Below are 24,850 nucleotides of genomic sequence, written 5' to 3' on the forward strand. Positions count from 1 at the left end.
ATTATTTTGGGGACTGTTGGAATTACCATGAATAGATATTTCACTTGTACTATGGAGCATAAGAGTATCTACTTCTTGTGCACTTTTTCATCACCTGGAGTTGAAGTACCTTACAAGTAAGACAGATCTCTTGGTTCCCATTTGTAGTCAGAGGAAATACAGAAAAACAGACAGATTGTTGTTCAGTGTTGTACTATGAAATTAAGAATTGGCAGGTGGAAATGGATCTCCGAGAGGCAAGAAAGCACAGTTTGTATAAGCAGAACAAAGACCAATTTCATGTAACACTTCTGGGTTTTGTAAAATCTTTGCTGCTTTGGAAGCCCAAGATGAGGAGGTCACTGGATGTTGCAGTATGTCTGTTCAGCTGGTGTGCTGCTGTGGCTAAAACTTTTGAAGAGGAATTGTTACCTGTACAGGGATAGATGGCAAAAATCTAAGTGTCCATTTGGGAATGAAACCAAAGAGCTGCTCTCTGCAAGAAAATAAGCAAAGTTTCTCTAGTGCTGCTGCTGAAGACTTTTGCAGCTACCAAAACCAGAGGCCATACAGAATAGCCCAATTTTGTAGTCTCTAAGCAGATTTCCAGAGTTGTGTTCAGTTCTGCTCCGAGTAGGAAATGTTCTTGGCTGCACAGGACAGGAAAGTCTACCAGGAGAAGTTTTCAGAGCTGTGAGATGCAAGTGAGCATTGGCAGCCTTAAAGAGATGATACTGATGGGTGCAGTCCTTGGTGCCTACTCCGGCTGTACCACTCATTTTTATTAAAAACAGCAGCAGCATGTTGCCACAGGAACACAAAAGACTTGAAAAATATGCTGGTAGAGCAGAAGTGTAAACTTTCCTCATGACAAATGTGAAAGGTGGACTTAGCAAACATCGAGTTTGTGGTCTGTTGCTTCAGAAGAAGAGGTGAAGAAGGTGCATCTTTCTAACTGTGCAGAATTATTGCAGTCTAGAAGATGAACAGATCAAAAGATGTACAAATTAGAAGGAGAAACACTAATTCCGATCCCTAATAATTCACAACAGTGACTGTACACTGCCAGTAACTGGGACAAATTCTGCTTTGGAGTGTGGCCCATTGGCCTCGAACACTGCTCACCACCCACATTTGATGGATTTGGCCTGAAGCTGAGCACTGCAGCTTTATGGTCCAAAGTTCCTCTCAAAGACAAGGAGAGGTGAGAAACCTTTTGCAAGTGGCGTAATCATGTGAAAAGAGCCATGGAGAAATAACAGGTCAGTGGAAGTCAGGGAAGGTGTGTTCTTGGGGCTCCCTTTAGTTATGCTAAGACACGAGAGGGGACCTGAGACAAGCGGAAAGGCACTTGAAGGCCTGTAGTCCTCACTGGTGAAGGTGGCTGTTCCTGATGATCTCTTCTGTGTGAAGTAGATGTGTGTGAGTTTTGGAAGAACAGTCCAGGAAGGTACCATACCAAACATACTGTGTGCCATTATTAGACTGCACAGCAACAGGCCCTGAAATCAACTCTTTAACATAGAACAACCATTTTGCATCCAAATGGTTGTTCCAAATAGATGATAGCCTTAGCTGTGCTTCAGAAGGGGATGTTGGCCAGGTCACCTGGTTTGGCTGGTCCTTCCTCATACATGCCTTGTGTTGGTTTTCTACCTCCAGTCAGTAGCACCCCACAGAAACTGGAACACAAAAGCTGATGTTCATTTTCTAGGGTTTCATTTGAGCTGTCTGAAAGAGCTGCTTGAGACAGACACCAGAAATCTCGGCAACCTGTATTTACCATTTCTGACAAAATAGAGAGATTTGCCCCTTATTTTTAGCATTTATTGGAGTTACTTGGACCTTGGGAGTAGCTGATCAAAAACCTAAACAACCTTTCTCAATCTGCAGTCAACTGTTCTATGCAGGGTCTGGTGGAACTTTTTCTTGTCCTTCACAATGCAAGAGAAAGAACAAGTCTGGGGCTTGCCTGAGCAGCCTTTTCATCTAGCTGTTTGCTGCAGCCCCTTGGCCTACCCTTTTCTTCACTAGGTGCATTAAAGATATACCAATTTGCAGTTTTTAAGAACATATGCACTTACCTTTTTGATTTGTAAGCGTATACATATGTCCAGAAATACAAGAGTACAAGGGTTCAATAGCTGAGAAAAAATGTGCATTGACCAGCTTGTGTGACCTTGGGTGGGAGTGGTAAAAACCGCAGCCAAGGTCTGTCAGGAGTTCAGGGTCAGAGTTTCAGCAACTAAAATGTCACGATTCAGGGGCTCCCACAAGGCACTGTGCCTCTGTCTGGCAAACAGGCAGCGTTCATGAAGCAAATCCTTCCATGCAGTAAGCAGGCTTTGTACCTTCAGGCCGTGACTTCCTAAGTGCTTATCCTTGAAATGAGCTTCTCACAGCCACACAACACGGCAACTCCTGTTGTAGGACAGACAAACCACCAACTCCTGTATTTCCCTGTTGTTTTCACTTCTGCTTCAACTGATAGCAAGTGTTTTAGCTTGATTTCTGCTGCAGCCCGTGCACCTCAGACTGTTGTAATTGCCAGAGCAGACAAGATCCCCAGTCGTTCTGAAAAGCCTTGTGCCAACTCAGATTCAAAGAGCACATGACTACATAAACAGGTAGGAACAAGTGGAGACACTTCCATCCTCATTTCCATCGACTACAGGTGTCTTTGTAAGACTGTCATTGCATTTCTCCATCTTTTACATTGCTTACAGGTAATCTGTGTGTCGCATGTCTGTGTTGCTTGCAGATAACTCATCCTGTTAGTCTTAATTCATCTTGGAGTCACTCAAAGGTTGTATTTTGGAGTTGCAGCCCAAAGGATTTGGGATGCAGGAGCCCTCTCTCTCCTCCTGAGGTAGGATCAAGGGCATCTGTAGCTGGTCTCTGTTCCTCAGGCAGCACAGAAAGGTTCACACAGAGGTTCCTGCCTTGGTATGTCATGGCTATTGCAGTGCTCTTACACTTCAGCAACTTCTTCAGTTGAGTTTTTGGTCTATCACATGTCCTTATCATCTGAGCAGGTCTGAAGTCCTGAAATTCTGCCTTTTTCTCTCTCTTGGATTTTTTTGGGGTTTTTTTTAGACTCAGTAAATTTATTCCAGACTCTTTCAACTTTGTTTTTTTCTTTTCCAAAACAGAGGAAATCTTCTCCAATGTCTGCAAAGGCATACCTACTCTAGATCAAAGAGTTAAATAAGAATTCAAATTGTGTCTGTGATCAGCCAAGACTATTACAAAAATGACACGCATCAAATTTTTACCTGTCATCCACATTCATGTTTTAAAGCTCTCTGGAAATCCTGATTCAGAATAGACTGGAAGGCACCAGGTCTCATCCAACGTGGTGGCTCTGTGAAGGCCAGCCTCTGAACTATAGCAGGTTGTTCAAGGCTTTGGATAGTCAAGTTTTGAAAACCTTCAGGGTGAGTACTCCACACCCTTTCTGGGATCCCATTCCTGTACTACTGAGCTGTTCTCCTGGAGCAGCCATTCCTCCTTGTATCTAGTCTCAATTCCCATTGCTGCAGCTTTTGACTTGCCTCTTGCCCTGTCGCCCTGCCATGCCATTCGGTGATGAATCTGACTCCACCCTGCCTATAAATGCAGCAGTTCATGGTGGTATGACACGTTAGGGCAGTCAGGCTGTGTACTTAGCAGTGGTTTTAATCCTGAAATCCAGCACACCTGCAGAGCTGTCCAGAGTAGCTTGGGGAGTTGTGGCAGCAGCAGGTCCCTGTTTCTGGACCCTGTTCCTGCAGGGAACTGAGCCACGATCCCCCCTCCACAGCCAGGAGGAAAGAGGAGTGCAGATCACTGCCTTCGTAAAGCCTTTGGGAGAGGTACCAGAGCCTCTGTCTTCAAGGCCTTATTTCTTCTAAATTAAACTTCCTGCTAGTTCCCTGCTTGCTTTTTTCCTGCTTTCCAGCAAACCTGACATTTGGTTGACACTCTGGAAACCAGAGGTCTTCAGCCTGACTCTGGTCAAGCCTAGCCTGCTTGAGGGAAGCGGGACCGAATCCCCAGGCCATGCACATCGTGGAGCATGTCAGATGGCAGTGGCTTCCATCCCTGCCAGCACGGGCACACTCAGGCTGGTGAACCATCTCAGCCTTGCGTAGAAACCGCAGGTCTCAGCCCACCTCACCTAATCCTACGCGGTGCAAAATCCACTCTGTCCTGTTGGGTGCCTCAACTTCTCACAGCCCGACCTCTCCGCACCTTCCTGCGCCTGCTCACCTGCCCACCCTTCAGCCGCTGCCGCCTCCCAGCCCTGGTGTTTCTGTCCGTGCCGACCCCCCGGCCCGCCCGGGGCTGCTCTCGGGGGCAGAGCCCTGAGGGCTGTCTGCTGCTGCCACCTTAAGGCTCTGAATTCACGCTCCAGCAAAGCCCGTGCAGTAACTCCGGGGGGACAGAGGTTGCGGAGCTGGGACTGGCCAAAGGCCGTCCATAGCATTTGAAGGATGGCATAAAGCCGTTCCCCTGCGCTCGCTGAGCCTTGTGGTTGCTCCGCTAGCTTTCATAGAAAGTATAGCGGGGTTTCAGCCAAGTTTTTGTGTGCATCTCCTGATTTTGTAGGCTGATGAGAAACCACCCTTTGTAATCTGCAGGGCAGAGTCAGAGCAGATGAGGCAGAAGATGAAAGTTTCTGTCAGAGGAGGTTTTTACAGCACCCCTTTCTGGCAGGGGTGGCAGCATGTCTGCCTGCCTGCTCCCCCTGTTGAGAGGTAGGGCTTGATGCTGGTTTTCACCAGCTCTCAGCAACAAATAAGAGGTGTGAATGAGTTCACACATTGCATTTGCTCTCCGAATGCTTTTTGGTGGCAAATTTTGTTGTTCATTGGCTTAGTGTGTGATCTGCAGCCTTTCCGTGCCTGTTGTGCTCCCAGCTGAAAATTTGTGCACTGTGTGACACTGAGAGTGGGTACTGCCCTGAGGGTCTGTAGACACTTCCCCAGAGCAACCAGCCAGGAGAAGACAGTGTGATCAATGGCAGCTCTCAGGCTCACAGCAGAGACCACAGAAGTCAGCTTGGCTGGGTTGGCAGCTTTTTCCTCTACCCCTCTTCCCTCCAGCACCACAAGCAGCAAGGTGTGCTCGTACAGACCCATGTGGATTCTGTTTCCACAGGTCCGTGTGGGTGGTGGGATCCATCTGCCACAAAGTTGTCAGCACAGGAGGTGCCCTTCACTATCAAATTTATGAGACTTGCACAGGAAAACAGGGAAAATTAGAAATAGTTGCTGAATTTTTAGTCCTGAGTGCAAAGGCCACCCCAGAAATTAGGTTGTAGTTCAAAACAGAGTGAAGACAATTCAAAAAGCTCTGGACTTTGGAATAGGCAATAAGGAGTAATAAAGTAAATAAATAATTGAGGACTTGTTTTAGACTTTCTCTCTTTCTGGATATGAGTCAATTTGTCTTATCTGGAGTAACACAAATGAGAAGGGAGCTGCAGAAAAGTGCTAACTCACATACATAGTGCCTGTATTCAGTCCATGGGAAAATTAAGATTTGTCTTCTCCATCTGTGGTGTGGCTTTGAAAATTTCCAAGTTTTCATGGGTTTTTTTAAGCAACCCAACATAAAGTTTTAAAGTACTGTTACCACAAAAGCATTCATTTTTCATGGCTGGCTCAGCCCTGCATGTTTTGGTGCTCAGCAACACCTTGCTCTGAGCTGCAGGTGCCACAGAGCCATCCCCTGGGGACCTGGGAGTGAGCAGGTTTAGGAAGCTGCTGCTTCTCTGCAGGTGGAGAGGTTGGTTATATCGAGGATCTTGGTGTTTTGCCATGATAAGGAGCGGAGCAGGCCCCGGTGCTTCCCACATTTATTTCTCTGCCACTCACCACCTGCAGCATGGCAGTGTGATGTCTTTCAGAATCCATTCAGTCAGCTTAAAAACCACAAAGAAAATACTTTCCTTTTCAGTTTCCCTTGCAGCCATCACTTCTGATCCTTCTTCCTTCCTGTGGAAAGATCACTGCTCATGGATACCTCCTGGGTAAAAGAGTGGGGGTATTTTTGTTGATGACGCAAAACCACAATTACAAATGAGCACAGAGAAATAAGCTTGTTATGTATGGTTGCTATGAGAGTGTAGCAAGTACTGTTGGCAAAAGTAACCTACAGATCATTTGGGATAGAGCTCCAAGGGTAACCGAGCAGCTAAACACTCTGTAGTAAGATCTTGCCTGCACTTTCATTATTTCTGATTTCTATTTCACTCCATATGCTACCACTGTTATTAATCGAACTGTAAGCATGACTCAGCCACTATTTCAAACCAAAAGTTATTTGTGGGTTTCCTATTCATAAAAAAAATTAAAATACGCATTCTGATTTCCAATGCACATTCAGATTTGTGAAGCATGAACTATCATTAGGAGCATCACACAGAAATCAAATATAAACAACCCATTTCACTGTCATAGTGACACACAACAATCTTCTGTTTCCAGCACATGAGAAAAACTTCTAAACACTGACTTGTATTCAAGCCATTGTTTATACTGACAGAAAAAGTGAAGATAAAATCATGAAAAATTGCTAACAAGAGCTTGATGCTGCGTTATTTACGAAAATAGCAAAATAATAAACTCTGTGCTCTAACAACAAGCACATTATGCTCTCAGAAATGATTAACAGAGGGTTTAGATCATCAAAATTATATGTTTGAGTATTTTCAGTTTAGTGTATTAATATAATTTAGACAAAAAGCGCTGGGACAAATGTGCATTTTATTTTTAGTGTTAAAGTTATTTATAGTTTCTTAATAGAATTGCTGTAAGTTCTTCTGCTCATCATCTTCTGCTGCCTTAATGGACTGCTGAGCAAAGGGCAGAATTCAGGAGATCATTAATTGCTTGACAGAAAAATTGTCAGTTTGTATCCAGGGAGCAGCAGCCACATCTTCCTCTGCCGTTAAGTCTGGCCTGTTACTACATGTGCCATTGCCAGTGACAGTCTGCTGTTCAGACTGTGCTGTCTTTACCACTTCTTCCCTCCTCTCCTTGGATTTCTCTATCAGCCAGTATTTTTTCTCCGTCTTGTCGTTAATTCCTGCTCCCCAAAGCTCCTCAGGTGCCTGTGAGTAAGACAGGAGTGTTGAGATTGTTGGGATTTGTTCTGATTTGTTAGTGAACAAAGCTAGAGGTGTCTTTTGGTTTTCGCAGACTGCCGGGAGAAGCCACATCATTTTTAGTGGTTGGAGGAGGATCCGTTGGCAGCCTGCTGACAGCCCATTGCAGGGATGGAAAGCTCTCCGTTTGTGGGGTGCCAGCTGGACTCATGTCACTTTTACCGTGGCAGTGGGAACCATGTTCCCAATGTTGTCCCTGCCATGTGACTCACACGTGCCCATGACATGCCCAACGTGCAGGTACCTCCCACCACCCGCATCTGTTCAGCCATGCAGCAGCAAATGCCCGTCCTGGGGCTGTGTGAGGTTAATAAATAGCTACAGAAAACATCCAGGTTCATGAAAGTACACTGAACCTGCATTCACTGTCTTTTAAAGCCGGAAAAGCTTCAGTGTCACTTCTGCCTGCAACTTTTTTGCTAATACCACGGGAGAGTGGGCTGCCTGCCTTGCGTTGGCAGTCTGAACCCAGGTGGGCAGAAGTGCCTGGGCTCAGTTCACTCGGGTGGGTATTATGTTTGATGCCCTGTGCTTTAGTTCCCTTGCAGTTTAGTCTTAACCTCACAAGGAACAGATACCTGCTATCGTCGCTCTGTAGAGACAGCTACAGCAGGGCCCCAGACTAGGCATGGTTCTACTCTTTCTGTAGAACCTGCTATGTCTGCCAGACCTGGCCTTAAGGCAAACACACAAAAAGACCGGGTTTGAGAGGCTCATGTCTGCACACCTTGTCATACAGTGACAGGTCAGCTAACGAAAGTTTCTCCACGCTAAACAGCTGTGCAAATGTGGTGGCAGAAGGGGAGAAAAGGGGTCCTGAGCCAAGTGACAGCACATGCTCACAGTATTGAAAATGTCTGTGTAACTTGGATGAGGCAGGAGCTAACAGCATGCACCAAAAAACTGCTGTGGCATCACTCTGAGCACACGCTTAAATAACAAAGTAGATAATGCACCACTTTCCCAGAACAGGAATATTTTTACTCTTACCATCGGAGCAATCACAGCCACCAAGCCAGCAGGAAGGTGATGTGAAGAGAGAGTCACTTCTACCTCCACGGACTGTAAGGAAATTTTAACAGCAAGTATGCTTCAGAAGTAATGCCTCCCTTCATCTCCCCTTTCTGAGATGTGCTGAGCACACGCTGCTCTGAATGCTTTCCTAGGAAGCCAGGGATGTTCGGCAGCCATCAGAAACAGGCTAATGAGCTTGGAGTGAAAAAAGAGAGAAATCTGACTTGCCTATGAGGAGACAGCATCACCCAAGGTTTTTCTGTCTACTCCTGAGAGCCATAAGCACATCAGAAAAATGCAATTCTCATTTTAGTCAGATTAGCTTCCCTTTTTATTTTGATTCATAAATAACTGAATTGAGTACCTGACTATGAAAAAACAGCATCCTGACTATCCTTCCAATGCATGGAAACAGCAGCAAAATGCTCCCTGTGAAATACTCCCTCTGCCAGAAGAAAAAGATCATAGCTAGACACTTCCTGGAACAAAAGCGAGTCTTCAAATTATCTATTTTAATCTCTATTCTGAGGTCTTTGGCAACCCCCTCTTTGCTTTGTAATAATTATGGTATCGGTGCTCATTAACGTCCTTTGCCCCAAGATTTGTAGATTCGTTATCACAACTGGGTAAACAGCTCCATTAAACACATTTTGCAAGCAAGGAAACGGAGCCAGCAGCCAGCTGAGTGCTTGTCTCTAACTCACAGGGCAAATCAATGGCAGAAACTAAACCAAGATGCTTTTGTCTGTCTGGCTTCCAAAACCTGGATTTAATCACACTATTATTTTCAAAGGTGTCACACTGATCTCACACTTCAGGAAAGTAGAATGAATTTCCCCATATGGATTTAAATGCATCTCTTATGAAAAAAAATTAATAACAGGATTTTAGCCAGGAGCTGTGTCCAAAATTCCCCTGGATGCTCTCATTACAGCAAAACAAAACCCCAAGGTATCAGTACTGAACCAAAAATGAAAAGAAAAGCCATATATTCACAGCTCCCAAGAAGCTTAATAAGCAAAACCAGCAGCTGAGACAAATCAACAGCCTGTGGTATTGGGGGCGTAAGCCATATTTTTCTGACAGTTTCACGAGAGAGTGTGAGTCAAGACTGCTGCCAGTCATTTTCTGAACGAGCAGGCATCTTCCCAGAGCTCAGCCACATCACAGAGGTTTAACAGAATCTTCAGGAGGCATTTTAGACCAGTGCTGGTACCACAGCTTGTGCCAAACAGCACCTTGGTTCGTTACCTCTCCATGCTGGGGTTAGAAATTGCATGTGCTGAGCTCTGTTTGGCCAACTCGGGTTAAGGTAACAGTGGAAACATTTTAGCCTGAGGAATTAAGGCCTGTAGGAGAACCTGAACTTGAATGTAGTGACTAAAACCAAGCTAGCTTGTTTTGATTTCTGCTTTAACCCCAGTTAACATGACGAGGACGCTGGGGTTAGGGTCCATGACTACCCTTTGCCAGTCACTTGCTGAACTGGCAAAACCCTCACCGGGCAGCGTTACATATAGGTGTGAGCTCAGTCCTCTATCATCTCAATTCTGTGAAATATCAAGTCATAATAAAGCCATTCTGCTCTTACAATTTCCATTCTTCAGACCTTACTGTCTGCGGCTTGTCTGGGAACGACTTCATCTCTGTGGCTGCTTTATTCATCCAGATGTTGACACCTGCAGCAACTGCTCAGGTCACGCTGCCCAACTGCTCACAGTGGTTGCTAGAGCCTGGATCCTCAACATCTTACAGCACCAGCACAGAGTTGTCTCTCTGGGTGGAAAGATGGGGCCCAAGACCTGCCCTGCTTTCAGTACCAAGTTCAGAGTCATTGCTCTTTAAGAGCAAGAGACGTGTATGGGGATGGGATAGCATGGGAAGGGATGGATGAAGGAAGCAAAGTCCAACTACAATTCCATTTGGTGATAAGTGAACTGCTGTGACTGATATAGGAAAAAAGGTAGGAAGCCATGGGAATTTAAGGAAGAAAAGCCTGAAGAACAGATTTCTTTGCAATGTGGGAAGGTTGGCAGTAAGTCATAGTAACAGTAACTATGAAAGACTTGGCTATTTCAGTTCTTCTGACTGCTTTATTATGAACAAGCTGTTAGCACAGTCCATCTTAAGGATGCAGAAGTACCCAATGTTTAAACCTCCCCCTCTGAAGGCCAAGAAAAATCACAAGGAACCAGCAGAGACTAAAATTTCCTGAGTCGAGGTTGTGCCTCAGGCTAAATTTGTTTGGAAACATTCAGCCAAAAATTTTTTGATCCCTTTCTAATGGCTGACATCGTTCTTAGAAATCCATTGTTTATCTGACCTTCTCCTAACCCATTAGAAAAATTTCTGGTGATATTTTCCGTTCTCAGTTTAATGCTTTGAAGCATTACATGCAAAATTTGGCAGGAGGCAGCTTTGTGTTAGGAAGACACATTGCACCAGCTCTCTAAAACTGTGCTCAAACTTGGCTACGTTACAAGCACTAGAAAACCCAGTTTGCGTGTGCTTGATAGAGTTCTCAGTTTTTCATCTAAAATTCCCCCAAGATGTCTGAACAAAGCAGGTGGTGGTTGTTGCTGGCTGCCAGAGGCTGGCAAGGGTAAATGACAAGTGTGAAGCTGGTCTCCTCTGTGCACCTCTTGCCCCTTCCAGCACTGAAACAGTCAGGAGGAGAGGCTGTCCAAGTGAAGGCAAAACAGGCAAAAGAGAGATGGTGGGCAGAAAAAAGGAGGTGGAGAAAAGACCAAAAAAGTCTGGGACTGAGTGGGAGGCCATGTTTTCTGGGCTCAGATGAGGCCACCGAAGAGGAAAGGTTTCTGGGGTCTTCATCAGACCCAGTTCTGCTGTAGGCTGAGAGATGGACAGCCAGGGAATGAAAGCAGCAGGCTTCACACTGACCAATGCTGTTCCAAGAGGCTTTGCTCCTCCAGAATGAAACATTGCTGAGGTTTGTCTATCTAATGGTGTTAGGGGGAAAGCAGTCAACCTGCTGGGATTTGGATGAAAATCTTCTGAAAGCTCAAGGAAATATTCATGCTATCTGTGCAGTGCTTCCTGGCTGGCTCCAGTATTGAAGCAAGAAGAAGGGAAGGGTGTTTCTTTGGACACTGAAAGATTTTCACCCCACTTCTATGAAGAAATGAGTATGTAATGCTGGGTAATTACTGAAACAGCAGTTTTCATAGACAGGCACTAATCTGTGACCTTCATGTCCAGTGTGCCAAAGTTGTGATTCTGCAGGAAGATCTGCAGAAGCCACTTGCAACCCCAGCTGGGAGCTGGGCATGGGTCCTGTGTGTGGCAGGTTCTAGGCTTTTCCTATTTGGTACAAACACTTAGAAGGTCATTTGCCTCCACTGGCGGCACCTGCGAGGAATCCTGTGGGTACAAAAGACTGTCTGCTCCAAACCCATGCAGTCACTTGATGATCACTGTGGAAAAGCCCATCTAAAACACCCTTATGGACAGGGTGTGAACAGCAGGTGGCAAAACAGGCTTTGAAGTCAAATAGTGTAATTAAAACAAGATTAGCAAGAGATCATCTATTCTGTGCACTGAATAAAGAGAAGGTCCTTCAAAGAGGACATATAACACAACATCATCATTAAAAATGATCTTATGGACTACATGGACAAAAAGGCTCAATTAAAATTGCATTAAAAAAAGGCAACTCTTGCTTTACCTTACTTCTTGATGCTTTGTTTTGCAATAAGTTTTTTCTCAAAGCTGCCTTTCTGTTTGTAATGCAGGTTCTCCAGCCAAAGAATGGTGATGTCTGCATGCAACTTCTGTAATTTCACTTAGCTCGTCTCTTAATTGACTTCTCACAGTCAAAGACATGCACCCAGCACAGCAGGGCAACAGCAAGCTAAAATTAATATGTATGGATTAGGAGGATTTTTTCCGTGACTTGAAAATTGCTCAAAATATTACTTTATTGAAAAGAAATGCAAATGAACATCTTTCATTCTTCAGAAGGATAATTACCCTTTTCTCTTTCTCAGAAAAAGATTTGTTGTCTATCGTTTTTTGGTTGCTTTGAAAATTGTTCTTTTGAAATTACCAAAGCTATAACAGTTGCTCCAGTCCTTTGCAGAAATGGCAGTCCTTGGTACTAGCCCTAAGCAGAAGAAGCTGTCTATCCTGTGGTCTGAAAGGGATAAAGATCATTTACCCAGAGACCTTTTGGAAAGGTGTAAATTGGGAGGTGTGTGTCTGCGTAATATTTTTTTTTCTTAAGCTGGTGCCTTCTTCAGGTTCCAGCTTTGTTGCCTTATGTCAAGGTTGAGCCATAGGAATCAGAGCAGCTGGAGAGTTCCTCTTCTGATGGCCTTTGAGGGTGATGTTCTATTCCTGAATTCCAATCAACAATCCTTCTTAGAGCCTGCAGGTAAGTGATGGGAGTCCAACAACCTTTGGCTCTAGTCAAGGTAAGAAGAATGGAAAGGACCCAGACGGATATTTTTCAGCTGAAGTTCATAAAGGTGGAGTTCAAAATAAAGTGAAACAGGCAACGTAACTTCCTTTTACTGATGGGGTGATCAGGAGATGTCCCCTGATGTTCTTTGGACCACATTTCCCATCTTTTGTCATCTGAGTGCATGGGTCATGAAAATCAGTGTGGGAGGAAGTCCTTGATCACCTTTTAGCATTCAGCCATCTCCTGCTCAAGCCAGTCCATTGAGTAGAGGACTGTCACAGCTCTGTCTCCTGAGATCTCACAACAGAGCTGTTTGAAACATTTTGGGTACTCAAAAGCCAACAAACTCCCAGGCTACTCTGCAAACATACTTCAGCTCTTGTTAGCTCTCCTGGGCTGTACTTGCCAAGAGTGATCTCTGTCCCATCAGCCATGTTTTTAATATTTTAAACTTCATCAGCCTCAGTATAGATACCTATGGATGTCACTAGTGATCATCCCCCAGCTGGACTCTGTACTGCTGATCCCAACTCTTTGAGCCCCATAGTCTAACAGTCATCCACCCACTTTATCATCTACTTTGCCAGTCTGTATCTCACTGATTTAGCTATAAGCATACTGTGGAAAATGGTGTTAAAGGCTTCGACAGTGTCAAGGTAATAAATGACATGCACTGCTCTCACGCTTTGAGAAAACTGCCTGTGAAGAACTACCAGCTCTCCTAGGCCCTTTTACTCTCCAGGGCAACTCCCTCTGGTATCCTGTCAAACGGATCACTGAATGAGGTGAAATCTGCTCTCCTGAAGGCTATTTTTCCTCCTGACTTCTTGCAGGATTTAGTAGTTCACAGTTTCATGGTTGTTGCAGGCAAACTTATCCTTGACCATCACATCCTGGACCAATTCTTCCTTTTTCTTGAGCAGCAAACCCAGTACAGCATCTCCTCTAGTTGTCCCATCAATCACCTGTGTCAAGAAATTGTCTTCAGCATGCTCCAGAAACCACCTGGATTGTGCCTGACCTTGCAGCTCCTCCAGTTAAAGCACACCATGAGTTAGTGCTATGGCCTGCGATCGTGTGAGATGGCTCTAATAACTTTCTCTCCTCGATCAAGAAGTCTGTAGTGAGTGCCTGGCACAACACTGCCTGTGGAGCTTTGCCACCTTCTCCTTGCCCATAGGCACTCGACTGGCCCATCAACTGTCCCACGGCAAAGCTCTGGGCCCTCCTCTGCACAACACACTCCTCACCATTTCCAGCCTGTCCTTCCTGAAGAGACTATGTCCACCTGTGGCAGCTTTCCAGGCATGTGAACTATCCCAGCATGTCTCTGTACCATAAAAGAAATCACAATTCTTCAGTTGTGTGGGGGCTGGTATTTCCCCCCACTGTTTCCTGTGCCACATATGTTTGTTTACAGCTACTTGAGGTGAACCCTGAGTCATGATACTTTCAAAACAGGATTGTGCTGTAGACTCCAGCGAGGTGACCTCAGCACACAGATAATGAGTGCTGAGGTGCCTCCCAGGGAAAGGGGCATCTTGAGGCCCTGGGTGCACAGCAGAGCTGCCTGCACAGCCTCTGCAGGTGCATAACTTTGCATTCTGAGCTCTCCATTGCTGCTGCAGCAATTTCTCCATTAAGAGTTTTCCTCTGATCACACTGAGATAACAGATCAAGCTGTGATGGCTTTACTGCTTCTTTTTATCTAGAACTAACTGTCCTAAGAGCAAGGTTTATTGATCTCCAATGGCAGAGATGCCAGGAGCACACAGCTCTGCTGCTTTAGGAAATACTTTGACTAACTCCATAATTGTGTTTGCATTACTGCTGCCGCAAAGGCTGGAAATTCGAGGCTCCTTATAATATATTGCTTTCTCCCTTTGTAGCTGATCTGTGTACTACAAAAGCCAAGGTCATCATGCTGACTGACTTTTGGAGTTGGATAAAGACTGTTAATCCCAGAAACATAAATGATTTTTAAAGTCTCAGGTCACTGTTTTAGGCTAATTTCTGTGACAAGTGATTTCTGTAAGTGAATGTTTGACTAACCTGAGCTTTCTCAAGGTCCAATGGAACCAATCCTCAGCTCTGCAAACAGAAACCTGGGTGATCTGTGTTTAGAAGCTGCTTCTCCCTTGACTTACCTGTACTAGCAAGAAGGTGACACAGAATTAAATAAACTCTTTCCAAATCGCCCCATGAGAATGCAGCAAGACTGGTTGCATATTGTGAACTGTGATCCCATCTTGGCTGTGGGAGAGGGTGCCCAAACACCTGGACCTCACCGAGTTCCCTCCCACTGACGGACTGACGGCACTATTGGCAGGAGCTGCTTCCTTTGGCAGTGACAAAAAGGCTTTGGAGGAGGAGGAGGAGAAGGAGGAGGGATGACCCTTATACCACTCCCCTAGGGCTGAGCTGAGCAGAGGAGGAGCTTCGAGTTCGAGCCAAGCCCCATATTAAAAGGTCAGAAACGGAAGAGAAGAGAAGGCAAAAGGAAGCAGAAGGAGCCTTGTGTCCAAAAAGGGAGACAAAGGAGTAGACAGACTACAAAATGGCATTGTTCCTGTGGCTGGGGTCCCAGCTGTCATCCCTCTGGAGCAACATCTCTGTACTGGGAGTTTTTCTTACAGTTTTTACTTTACTGCTTGACTTCATGAAGCGCAGGAAGAAGTGGAGCCGTTACCCACCAGGCCCAGTGTCTCTGCCATTCATTGGGACCATGCTCTCTGTTGACTTCCACAACCCTGCCCACTCCTTCAAACAGGTGAGTGGCAGCCCCCACAATGAAGTGCCCCTCACACGACCAGGAGGGGTGGGTACCCTGGCACGACCTAATCTTGCACAAAGTCGAAGGGCAATGCCCTCTCCAAAGTCCAGGATGAAGCAAGTCACTGCCTAAGGACACTGACTTGGCCCTCATAGATTAACAATAATCACACACCACCTCACCAACCTCCATCTCCCCACCTCTGTGTGAGCTGTTGTGCCCCCAATGATAGGTGATGCTGTAGAACTGGCCACCAACCTACCACGTGGGCAGATTTGGGGGCAAAGGAACAGGGAGATGTACAAACAAGGGAAGACAAACAAATATCTGGGCTGAGAATGAGGCTGCGGAATGGCAAACTTTCATGTGAGTTACTGAAGCATGCATGTGACGGGGGTGTGACAGTTTCAGTTAAAGAGATCAGCGGGTGGGATTTGCCCCAGCAGCAATGCCCAAAATCTCGGTAGCATTCCTATTCAAAGTCAGGGCTTAGCTTTTCTCAAAGGAAAAGCACAGCACAGCTTGCAGCAGATAAACCATGGGGGTTTTGTGCTTCAGCTTGCAAACTCTAAAGCCCTCTTTTCTAGGACAGTGCTGTTCAGCTGTCTGTCCAAAACCTGCCAAATGGAGAAACTAAATATAGCATTTGTATTATTTGCTTGCGTGTAGTCCAAAAGCGTACCATTTACAAATCATATCACGTCAGGGACATGCTAACCACAATCTTGACCAGTAACCACTTTTAATTATGTATTTCTAGTGCCAGTGAAGTGCTAATTCACTTTTCAACCCTACTGCAAATAAGTACTTTGACTCCTTGCAATGCTACAGTGCAGAAATGAAGACTCCTAGTTTTTAAACAAAAAAAACCCAAACCAAAACGAAAAAATAAAAACCCCCCAAACCAAAACAACAACAAAAAAAAAACCTACCAAAAAAAAGAAAAAATAAACTGTGGGGCATCACTACTATTGCATGTCTTTGGACAACATGCTCCTGAGTGCTTTGTTCAGTGTTCCTGACTAGCGGGGGAGCTTTGACCTGCCTTCCCAGGAGTCTAAGTCCAGTTAAAGGGCTTGTCTACCTGGAGGAGACAGCTCCGAGGTCAGATCCCACGGTGAGTGCATGGCTGACAGGATTACCTGTGCTCTCATCCTGCCATCAGCATGATGTCTCTTACAGGTCACAGCAGATGTAGGGTGTGCACCAGTCACCAGTCATACTGGATGTGTACACTCCTTTTAGGGAGAAAGTTGACCTAAAACTTCAGTGTGGAATTCCTTTTTCCTACCATGTTTCTGGAAACCTGGCTCTGAGTAGATCTTTAGGAATAAATGCATATTTTAAAAAAAATTACATATCACCTAATCATTAATATTTCCTTCAGCAGAAGTAGACTAAAATCTTACCTAGTCTTTCAGATCAAAGTAAATACAAATATTAGGAAATAATTAATTGTTGAACTTGCAGCCTTTGAAAATCCCCAGAAAGGTCCTTGACAAAATCCAAAATACTTGCACAATGTTCATGGCAACAGTTTGTACACCAGGATAGGTGTACTCTAAATTTTTCCACTCATGGAGCATTGATCCCTGCTCCAGCTGCTGTTTGGCACTGAGCTGTTGCACTGCAAAGACAAAGGTCAAAGATCAGCTGAAGATTTCTGAATAAAAGCACCTCAAAAAATCACAAAATAGTAAAGGCCCTAAGAAAGGATATGGTGATATTTCTGATGTTACATTCAGCTCATTTTCAGGGACATACTTTTTTATCTTGGCAGCTTCAGAAGAAGTTTGGAAACATCTACAATCTCCAGAACTGCTGGACCAATGTGGTAGTGCTGAATGGATATAAAGCAGTGAAGGAAGCCCTTGTCCACAGGTCAGAGGACTTTGCTGATCGGCCATACTTGCCAATATATGAACACTTGGGCTACGGAAAGAAATCTGAAGGCAAGTCCCTTGAAAATAGGCATTCCTTGCTGGTACTAGCACAAGTAGGATTGAAATGGAAGATTTTCTTAGCATGGTGCCACCTTCTCATGTCCCCAGGATCAATCTCCTTGTACATCTGCCACTCTCTGGTGGTGAGATGGGGGCTCCCCTTAGTGGTTGTAGTACAGCTCCAGGTGTGAGCACACACCTCTGCAGCAGTGTTAGGACACTACCTGTGGTAAAACTTTCTTGCCAGCTCCTGACACCCAGTGATTAGTGCTTACCATGCTTATGCAACAACAACAACTTGCACATAACAGCGCTATATGCAAGCTGCTGTCGCAAAAAAATATGGAAACTTTCATCTGAGAGAGTATTATCCAGCATTCTGCCCACATCTCATCCTCAGCTCCTGTGTGGTCGCACAAGCTGCTACCCAGTTCACACAAGCTAAGGGTGCAATGCTGAATGGTTTGGAGGGGTGATTCCTTTATCCTTAGCAGCCCTTGTTGCTCCCATTGAATCCCCCCTCCACCTTTGCTAGCCATGCACAGGCATTAGAAGGTGCAGTAATCCATATTCAGAATTGCTGTATGAAGAAGCTGTATAAGATCAGACTCTTTCATTTATCCACACAGACCTGTATCTCCAAACTCACAATTGCTATTGTCTAGCAAACTTTTCTTGATGTACAAATGACATATCCTGACATTTCTTGCTCATCCATAATTCCAGGTATTGTTTTTGCAAGATACGGGCACAGCTGGAAGGAGCTAAGGAAATTCACGCTCTCTACTTTGAGGAACTTTGGGATGGGAAAGAAATCCTTGGAAGAGCGAGTGGTAGAGGAAGCTGGATTTCTTTGTTCAGCATTCAAGTCTAAAGAAGGTTTGTCACATCCACAAGGATGGGGAAATCACAGAAAAAGGCAATACAGCGATGCAAAGAGAAGTATTACTAAAGCCACTCTTGTTTGCTTGCAGTGCTCTCTTCCCAAGAAAATGCAGTGTTTCTAGTCTATATGAACTCCTTGGAGCCACTTCTACTTTACACAGTGTGGCTACTGTAACACTAATCCATTTGAAAGAGAAAACAAATAGGAAATTAGAAATAGAGAGGTAAAATAGAATTATTCCCAGAGCTCATTAACTGTTACCTTTATGAAGTTTAGTGGAACATACTGACGTTATCACATGCAATAGAAGTGCAGCTCAGAGTTCACAGCACATCACCTGTCATCTAGACACAACATGTTACCTGTCAAGTCACAGAACAAGGCTGCAACTCAGCTTTTCTTGGGAGTTTTCTCCTTTAAATACAGATCAACCAAATATTAGTAAGAGATGAGATGGTCTTCACTTAGTATGATGCATTTGTACTTTGAGTGGTTTGAGGGCTTTTTCTCTTGAAGGCATCAAGGAGGCATTTGTGTATTCTTGCTGCTGACAGCTGAGGTCCAACAGCTTGGTGTGGCTGAGCTTCATTGCTTGGTCTCCATTTCCATTTTCAGGTCGTTCTTTTGATGTTCATGTTCCTGTAAATAAAGCAGTCTGCAATATGATCTGCACCATGGTCTTTGGAGAACGTTTCGACTACAGTGATGAGACATTCCACAAACTCTTGCATTTCTTTGAAAATTCCCTGAATGAAGAAACTGGATTCTTTCCTCAGGTAGACTGAGAGCTGTAAGAAGCTGCCCTCTGTTGATTGAGAGCATTGTGTTTTCATCATTTTTCTTTTTTGCATCACATAATATCTTCTCTCTCTTTCTCTCTCTTTCTGGTTCTCACACCCCAGCTTCTTAACGTGGTGCCCATTTTGGTGCGCATCCCTGGACTGGCACAGAAAATCTTTCAAAGCCAAAAGGCTTTCATGGACTTCATTGATGTGCTCATAGATAAGCACATGGAGACCTGGAACCCTGCTTACACCCGAGATCTCACGGATGCATTTTTAAAGGAAATGGAGAAGGTAGGGTGACACCAGCAGGTCCAGGGGCAGTTCCTCTGCCTGTTTAAGCTTGTTTATAGAAGCTGACTTTCTTCATAGAGTTGTTTAAAATCTCTTACCAACTAATTTCCTACTTTTTCATTCCATGTTATATCTTGATAAGAAAGATGTTCTTCATGCTGTAACTTCCTTTACTGTCTTGAGACGTCATATTGTCTGCTGATGTTCTTGTTGCCATTTTCTACCTTCACATTCCCCTCAGAGTCTAGCAAATTCCTTCTTTCCAGCCTACACCATTTTGAAGGCTTTTAAAAGGCAGCGATTGAGAATTCACTAATATTTCTAAGTTTGCACCAGAGAACAAGTTAACATGCAAGATTCCTTGTCATGTCAGTGCCTTGATGACTGATGTCTCATAATCAGTTACAAAGCTGCAGCAACAGACTGGCTTTTTGGTGTCATTGCCCAGTCTGTAGCCTGTCTTTAAACCAAGTTATGACTTGAAAAGACAGATATGTGTCTTTGAATTGCTTGCTAAGAACTAGTTCCCGACATATCAGAGGAAGGCCTAAATCTGAACTTCACTGAAATTAGAAGGAGTCTTTCCTTCGATTCAGTGAGGCACAAAGTCAGTATAAAATCAAAGGTACTTGCATCAGCCCATCCATCCACCACATGTTTCTGCACGTGAATTCACTACATTTTGAGTGTCAGATGAGCAGTATTAGCAAATTCTGCTTGCAAATTGCTTCCACCATCTGAGTGCTCAGGCTACACTGCTGCTCTGCATAACAAACCCTGCCGTGCCAGGGGTGTCAGTCACCCTCCCCCATGCATTGGGCCCCCCAGCTTGCACAGGCAGAGCAAGGTGACCTATGTTACTCTGCACTGAGCAGTACTATCTGGGGGTGGATATGAGCCTGACCATGCTGCCTCTTGTCACAGCTCTCTTCTTTTCACTACGATCCCCTGATAAGCCAGTCTGATAAATCCCTCTCCTGAGTTAACTTTGGTCGGGTCAGTCCCAGAGCTCCCTTGCATGAGATCTTTTGTTGAAATAACAGTTGAGTCTTAAATGCCTTATTAATTGCTATCCATATTACAACAGCATCAAAATATACTGAATAACTTAACAGAAGCTAGTCCCTAGGAAGGGAGAGTATAAAGAGGATTAGAAAAGACAAGAAGATGAACTCATGCAGAGAGCTTGTCATATCTCATATGCTAACAAATTTGAGCTCAATTAGCATTTGGATGAGAGACCAGTTTTGCTGAAAGTGGTGTTGCAGACTTAATAGGCAGCAATAATACCCTCTTTTTTTTTTTTTTCAATTGTAAGAAAATATCAGGGCAGAAGCAGAGAGAATCTGTAATGCATAGCTAGGGATAACTCCCTTAAAATAATGTTAATTTTGCATTAGCCACATTAATGCAGCCTCCTCTCTACTGTGTGGGTTTTATGATCTGACCAAACCTGGATAACTGTGTTCCTACTCCTCTGGGGGAGGATGTTATGGCTAGCGGCAGGGGCCTGCTGTCTGTTTGAGATGAGAGCACAAAGTGTTCACTCCTGTCCTGAAGGCAGGTGTAGCTTTCATCTCTCAGGATATGGGAGGTGGTTGAGGACCTTCAAATACAGGAGATAACAGGGTTACGAAGTACATCACTCATGCTCAGACCATTGCCTGTGTTGTGATCCACTGTCCCACTGAAAAATGGATCTAGTGCTTCTCAGTACTTCTTTGGACAATGGTATTCTCAGCTAGCAAATACCCCAGCTCCAATTTCCCACTTGTTTTCTCTCCATAGGGTAAGGAAGCTGAAGAAAACGGTTTCCACTATAACAACCTTCGTCTGGTGGCTGCAGACTTGTTTGGAGCTGGTTCGGAGACCACCACCACCACTCTTCGGTGGGCGTTGCTGTATATGCTTCTCCACCCAGAAATACAGAGTAAGTCAGAAACAGGCAGAGGTGTGGCCTCTTCCCTTCAACCTGCGTTTTTCTGCAAGGAGGCTGAATACCTTCTCTCCATGATTTGGGGGTTTTGCCTCTGCCTGGTGCCCAGGAGAGCCCAGCTCTGGCTTGGTTCCTGAAAAAAGGAACACCTTTGGTGATTGTTGGTCTAGCAGAAGCCAGGAGAAACACTTCCAGCTCTGGCTTGGTTCCTGAAAAAAGGAACACCTTTGGTGATTGTTGGTCTAGCAGAAGCCAGGAGAAACACTTCCCAAACAGCTTCTGGCTGTTCACCTCTGGCAGAGGTGAAGCCCTGATAAAAAAGACAAATTGGAAAGGCAAGTTCGCTCTTGCCTTCATTTTGAAGGCTGGGGACTTGCAGTGGTCAGCATACCCTCTTTCCAGTATTTGGAGTAGATGCTGATCAGTTCAAATTCTCTAATGCTGCATGGCCAGGTACCCTTCCAGCTGCATAGAGGAGGGGTAAGGTAGGGGTAAGGGACCTTTTAAAGACACTATGCTCAAAGAATAGTTATACAGATGTCACCACGCAACTGAAAAATGCCTCCCCATCTAGTTCCTGTTTCTTTCACTAATTGCTTGTCCCGCTCTCACCCAGTGCCTACAATCTCATGCTGCCAATCTTCCTTCAGCTTGTGCCAGCCCCTTCTGTCTAAGTGTCCTCTAATTCCTTATCTGTTCTGCTTTCAGGTAAGGTCCAAGCAGAGATTGATAAGGTGATTGGCAGAGAGAGACCCCCCACCATGAAGGACCAAGCGAGCATGCCTTACACTAATGCTGTGATCCATGAAGTGCAACGCTGTGGGGATATTATTCCTGTTGGACTACCTCACATGACGTACCGGGACACCGAGTTGCAAGGCTTCTTTATTCCCAAGGTGACCGTGACCAGATAAGCAATACAACATCCTCTCCTTGTGCAGACACCAGGCATGGGGTGTGGGTGACCCCATGCAACTCTGCAGTGTTGCACTTCCAGACCCAATTACAGTCACTGGCGAGCACTAAAGTAGGACATTTTGACATGCTAAATCCAGGCAGAGGGTCATATCTGTGCTCTAGGTTTACACTGGTTGTATGGGAACCCAACTGCAGTGGCAGCTCAGTGCAAAGGTTTCCCTTCCTCTCCATGAGCCGTGACATTCACTGCCTGTGTTGGAAGGAGCCTAACAGCCTAACAGGCTCTCTGGAGGCACACAACACCAGCTTACTGGCTTGCCTAAGATGGTAGTATTTAAAATTCTAACCTCTGAAGCTATTCAAATGCCACTGACATTCAGACCACTTCCACTGTGACAGGCAGCTGCCCTGGCAGCACTGGCAGAATTCAAGTCTGGGATTATTTTTTTTAATTTTTTTTTTTTGGTACCCTTGCAGTATCTCCTCTGGCTTAGAATGTTGACATGTGAAACAGGAAAGCTCTGCAATTTTCCATGGCCCCTGCGAAAGTTGGGCTTTGAAGTCTGTCAGTCAGCTTCTTCTCTGCAGCTATAAAACAAGTCCAGGAGGATCTGAGAAGCAGAGGCTGTTTCCACTGTGTAACCATGAAATTGGCATTTGCATTCAACGGCCTCTGTAAGGATACAAACTGCAAAAGTTCAGATACTTCAGAGTGTAGGGTAGGCACCATATATCACTGGAAAAGTGCCCTGCTTTACCTCTGCTTTAAATAAGATGCAGAAGTGGAGATGGGTGCCTTATGTTGAGGCACTGAATGATGGTTGCTATTAGATGGGAGACACAGGGACCAGCACTGATCCATTGTGCCAAGATAATGCTGCTGTTCTCACATAAGTTGTTTCCTCTTGTGGAGGAGTGCAGGGGACGACAATCATCACCAACTTGTCTTCTGTGCTGAAGGATGAGACAGTCTGGGAGAAACCAAATGAGTTTTACCCTGAACACTTCCTGGATGTAAACGGGCAGTTTGTGAAACCAGATGCCTTCCTGCCCTTCTCAGCAGGTAAATCTGAGGGGAGTATCCAGCTGCAAGTCAGAGGCACAGCAGGAGGGTGATCTGCTCCCCCCACAGTGATTCCAGAATGGATTAATGCCCTTTTTGATGGACACTTTCTACTCCCTCTCTTGCAGGTCGCCGTGTCTGCCTGGGAGAACAGCTGGCCAGAATGGAGCTCTTTCTTTTCTTTACCACTCTCCTGCAGAAATTTACCTTTGTGCTCCCTGAGGACCAGCCCAGGCCACGGGAGGATGGTCACTTTGCTCTCACAAACTCCCCACACCCATACCTGTTGCAAGCTGTCCCAAGATAAGTGCACACCACTCTCCTTTCACTCACAGAGCACCAGCAATGCAAACTTTATCAGAAACATTGCAGGTCTAGGCAGGCTCATGCTGGGCTCCACTTAAGACCTCTCAATTCAAAAAAATGTCCACAGCTGTGTAAAGTGAGGATCTAGCCCAATATCTCGTTTATCCTAATTCTGGTTCTGGATCTTGAATCAAACAGCTATATGAAGTTAGTAATGGCAGTCAAGTTTGTAAGGACATTTTTGCCTAATTAGCCAGCTCTGCTGTACTTTGGGCTCTCATCGGTTGCAGAAGCAGTTCACTGAACACAGAGCTTCTGAAAGAATTATTATCCCTGAGTTAGTTTACAGAAATACAAGGATATCCTGGGTAAAAGACAACCCTGAGGTCTTGCTGATTCTGGAAGCAAAAAACGACTAGGAAAAACCTGTAAGGTACTACTGTTAGCCCCACTGCCTATCCAGCCATGCTCTGCCTCTCCTGCGTGCAGCAGTGTGTTCCTCTGCCTGGTGCCCAGGGGAGCCCAGCTCTGGCTTGGTTCCTGAAAAAACAAGGGATGGTCAGCTGATTTGGCTGATGCTGCTGGTGGGCAGGGCGAGAGCTTCAGCTCCAACAAGGTGACATTTAAATGCAATTTCAGAGCAGTGCTCCTGAAAAATTTTACCATCCAACTCACGTCTCCTTTGTTCTTTCCTGTTTATTCATACTCCTATCTATTGCACAGATATTGCATTGTTTTCATTTATAGTCCCAAAGAAAGTAAGTTTTAATCCTGACAACCCTTATATCGCGCTAATCCTCCAGTAGGAGTAAATATCAAGGAATACATAAATAATCCATATGATGTGTCAGCCACAGAAGCAGGTCATTTGTGAAATACAGCAATTTCTATAAGTACATTTCAAGAGAAATCCTGGTGTTTAGATTTATCATTTCCTCTAACTAGTTCCTGATAACTGTTTTGGGTTTTTTTTTAGCATTACTTAAAGTCAACTCTTGGGCAGGTTTGGAACTCACAAAGGGATGGAGTTATACTGTTTGAAGCTGCATGGCCATAGACTTCAGAACTACCTTTCTTTTTCTTCCTGCAATATTCCTGACAAATTGCTTTGCACAGTGTTAAAATATGTTGATATTTAGATTAGTAGTAGCTGCCTTTTAACCACATGGCTGAAAGGACCATAACATAAAGGAGCTTCTGTGTATAACCACCACTAAAAAAAAAAATAAATACCTGAAACTGAGTGTGTGGACACCTTTATATCTATCTTTCTTTGGAAGCTATGAAAGCTACTGAACTATGCGAATCCTTATTAATGTAGGTGTTAAGATTAGTACTCCATGCTAAGATTTGTATTTCATGCTTTTAATCTCAAAAAAA

The 24,850-nt window shown here is 44.7% G+C and overlaps 1 protein-coding gene across 1 annotated transcript; it reads left to right on the forward strand.

The window, feature by feature from the left end:
• Positions 1-15,038: 15,038 nt before the first annotated feature.
• LOC108503551 (cytochrome P450 2D14) lies at positions 15,039-24,696 on the forward strand. The gene is made up of 9 exons (XM_017827588.1): positions 15,039-15,339; positions 17,123-17,294; positions 18,012-18,164; positions 18,787-18,947; positions 19,074-19,247; positions 21,036-21,177; positions 21,892-22,079; positions 23,023-23,164; positions 23,293-24,696. The coding sequence occupies exons 1-9, from the start codon at positions 15,127-15,129 to the stop codon at positions 23,469-23,471; spliced, it is 1,524 nt and encodes a 507-aa protein (XP_017683077.1). The 5' UTR covers positions 15,039-15,126; the 3' UTR covers positions 23,472-24,696.
• Positions 24,697-24,850: the final 154 nt, after the last annotated feature.

This window comes from Lepidothrix coronata, unplaced genomic scaffold (assembly GCF_001604755.1).
Source record: "Lepidothrix coronata isolate B3197 unplaced genomic scaffold, Lepidothrix_coronata-1.0 Scaffold141, whole genome shotgun sequence".
In the NCBI taxonomy this organism is placed as follows: Eukaryota; Metazoa; Chordata; class Aves; order Passeriformes; family Pipridae; genus Lepidothrix; species Lepidothrix coronata.

Bases quoted from the DNA above. Each gene is read 5' to 3' on its own strand.
- LOC108503551 (XM_017827588.1), top strand. From the start codon at position 15,127: ATGGCATTGTTCCTGTGGCTGGGGTCCCAGCTGTCATCCCTCTGGAGC. The intron at 21,178-21,891 runs GTAAGTCAGAAA...TTCTGCTTTCAG, and splicing joins TCTCCACCCAGAAATACAGA to GTAAGGTCCAAGCAGAGATT. The intron at 23,165-23,292 runs GTAAATCTGAGG...CCTCTCTTGCAG, and splicing joins CTTCCTGCCCTTCTCAGCAG to GTCGCCGTGTCTGCCTGGGA.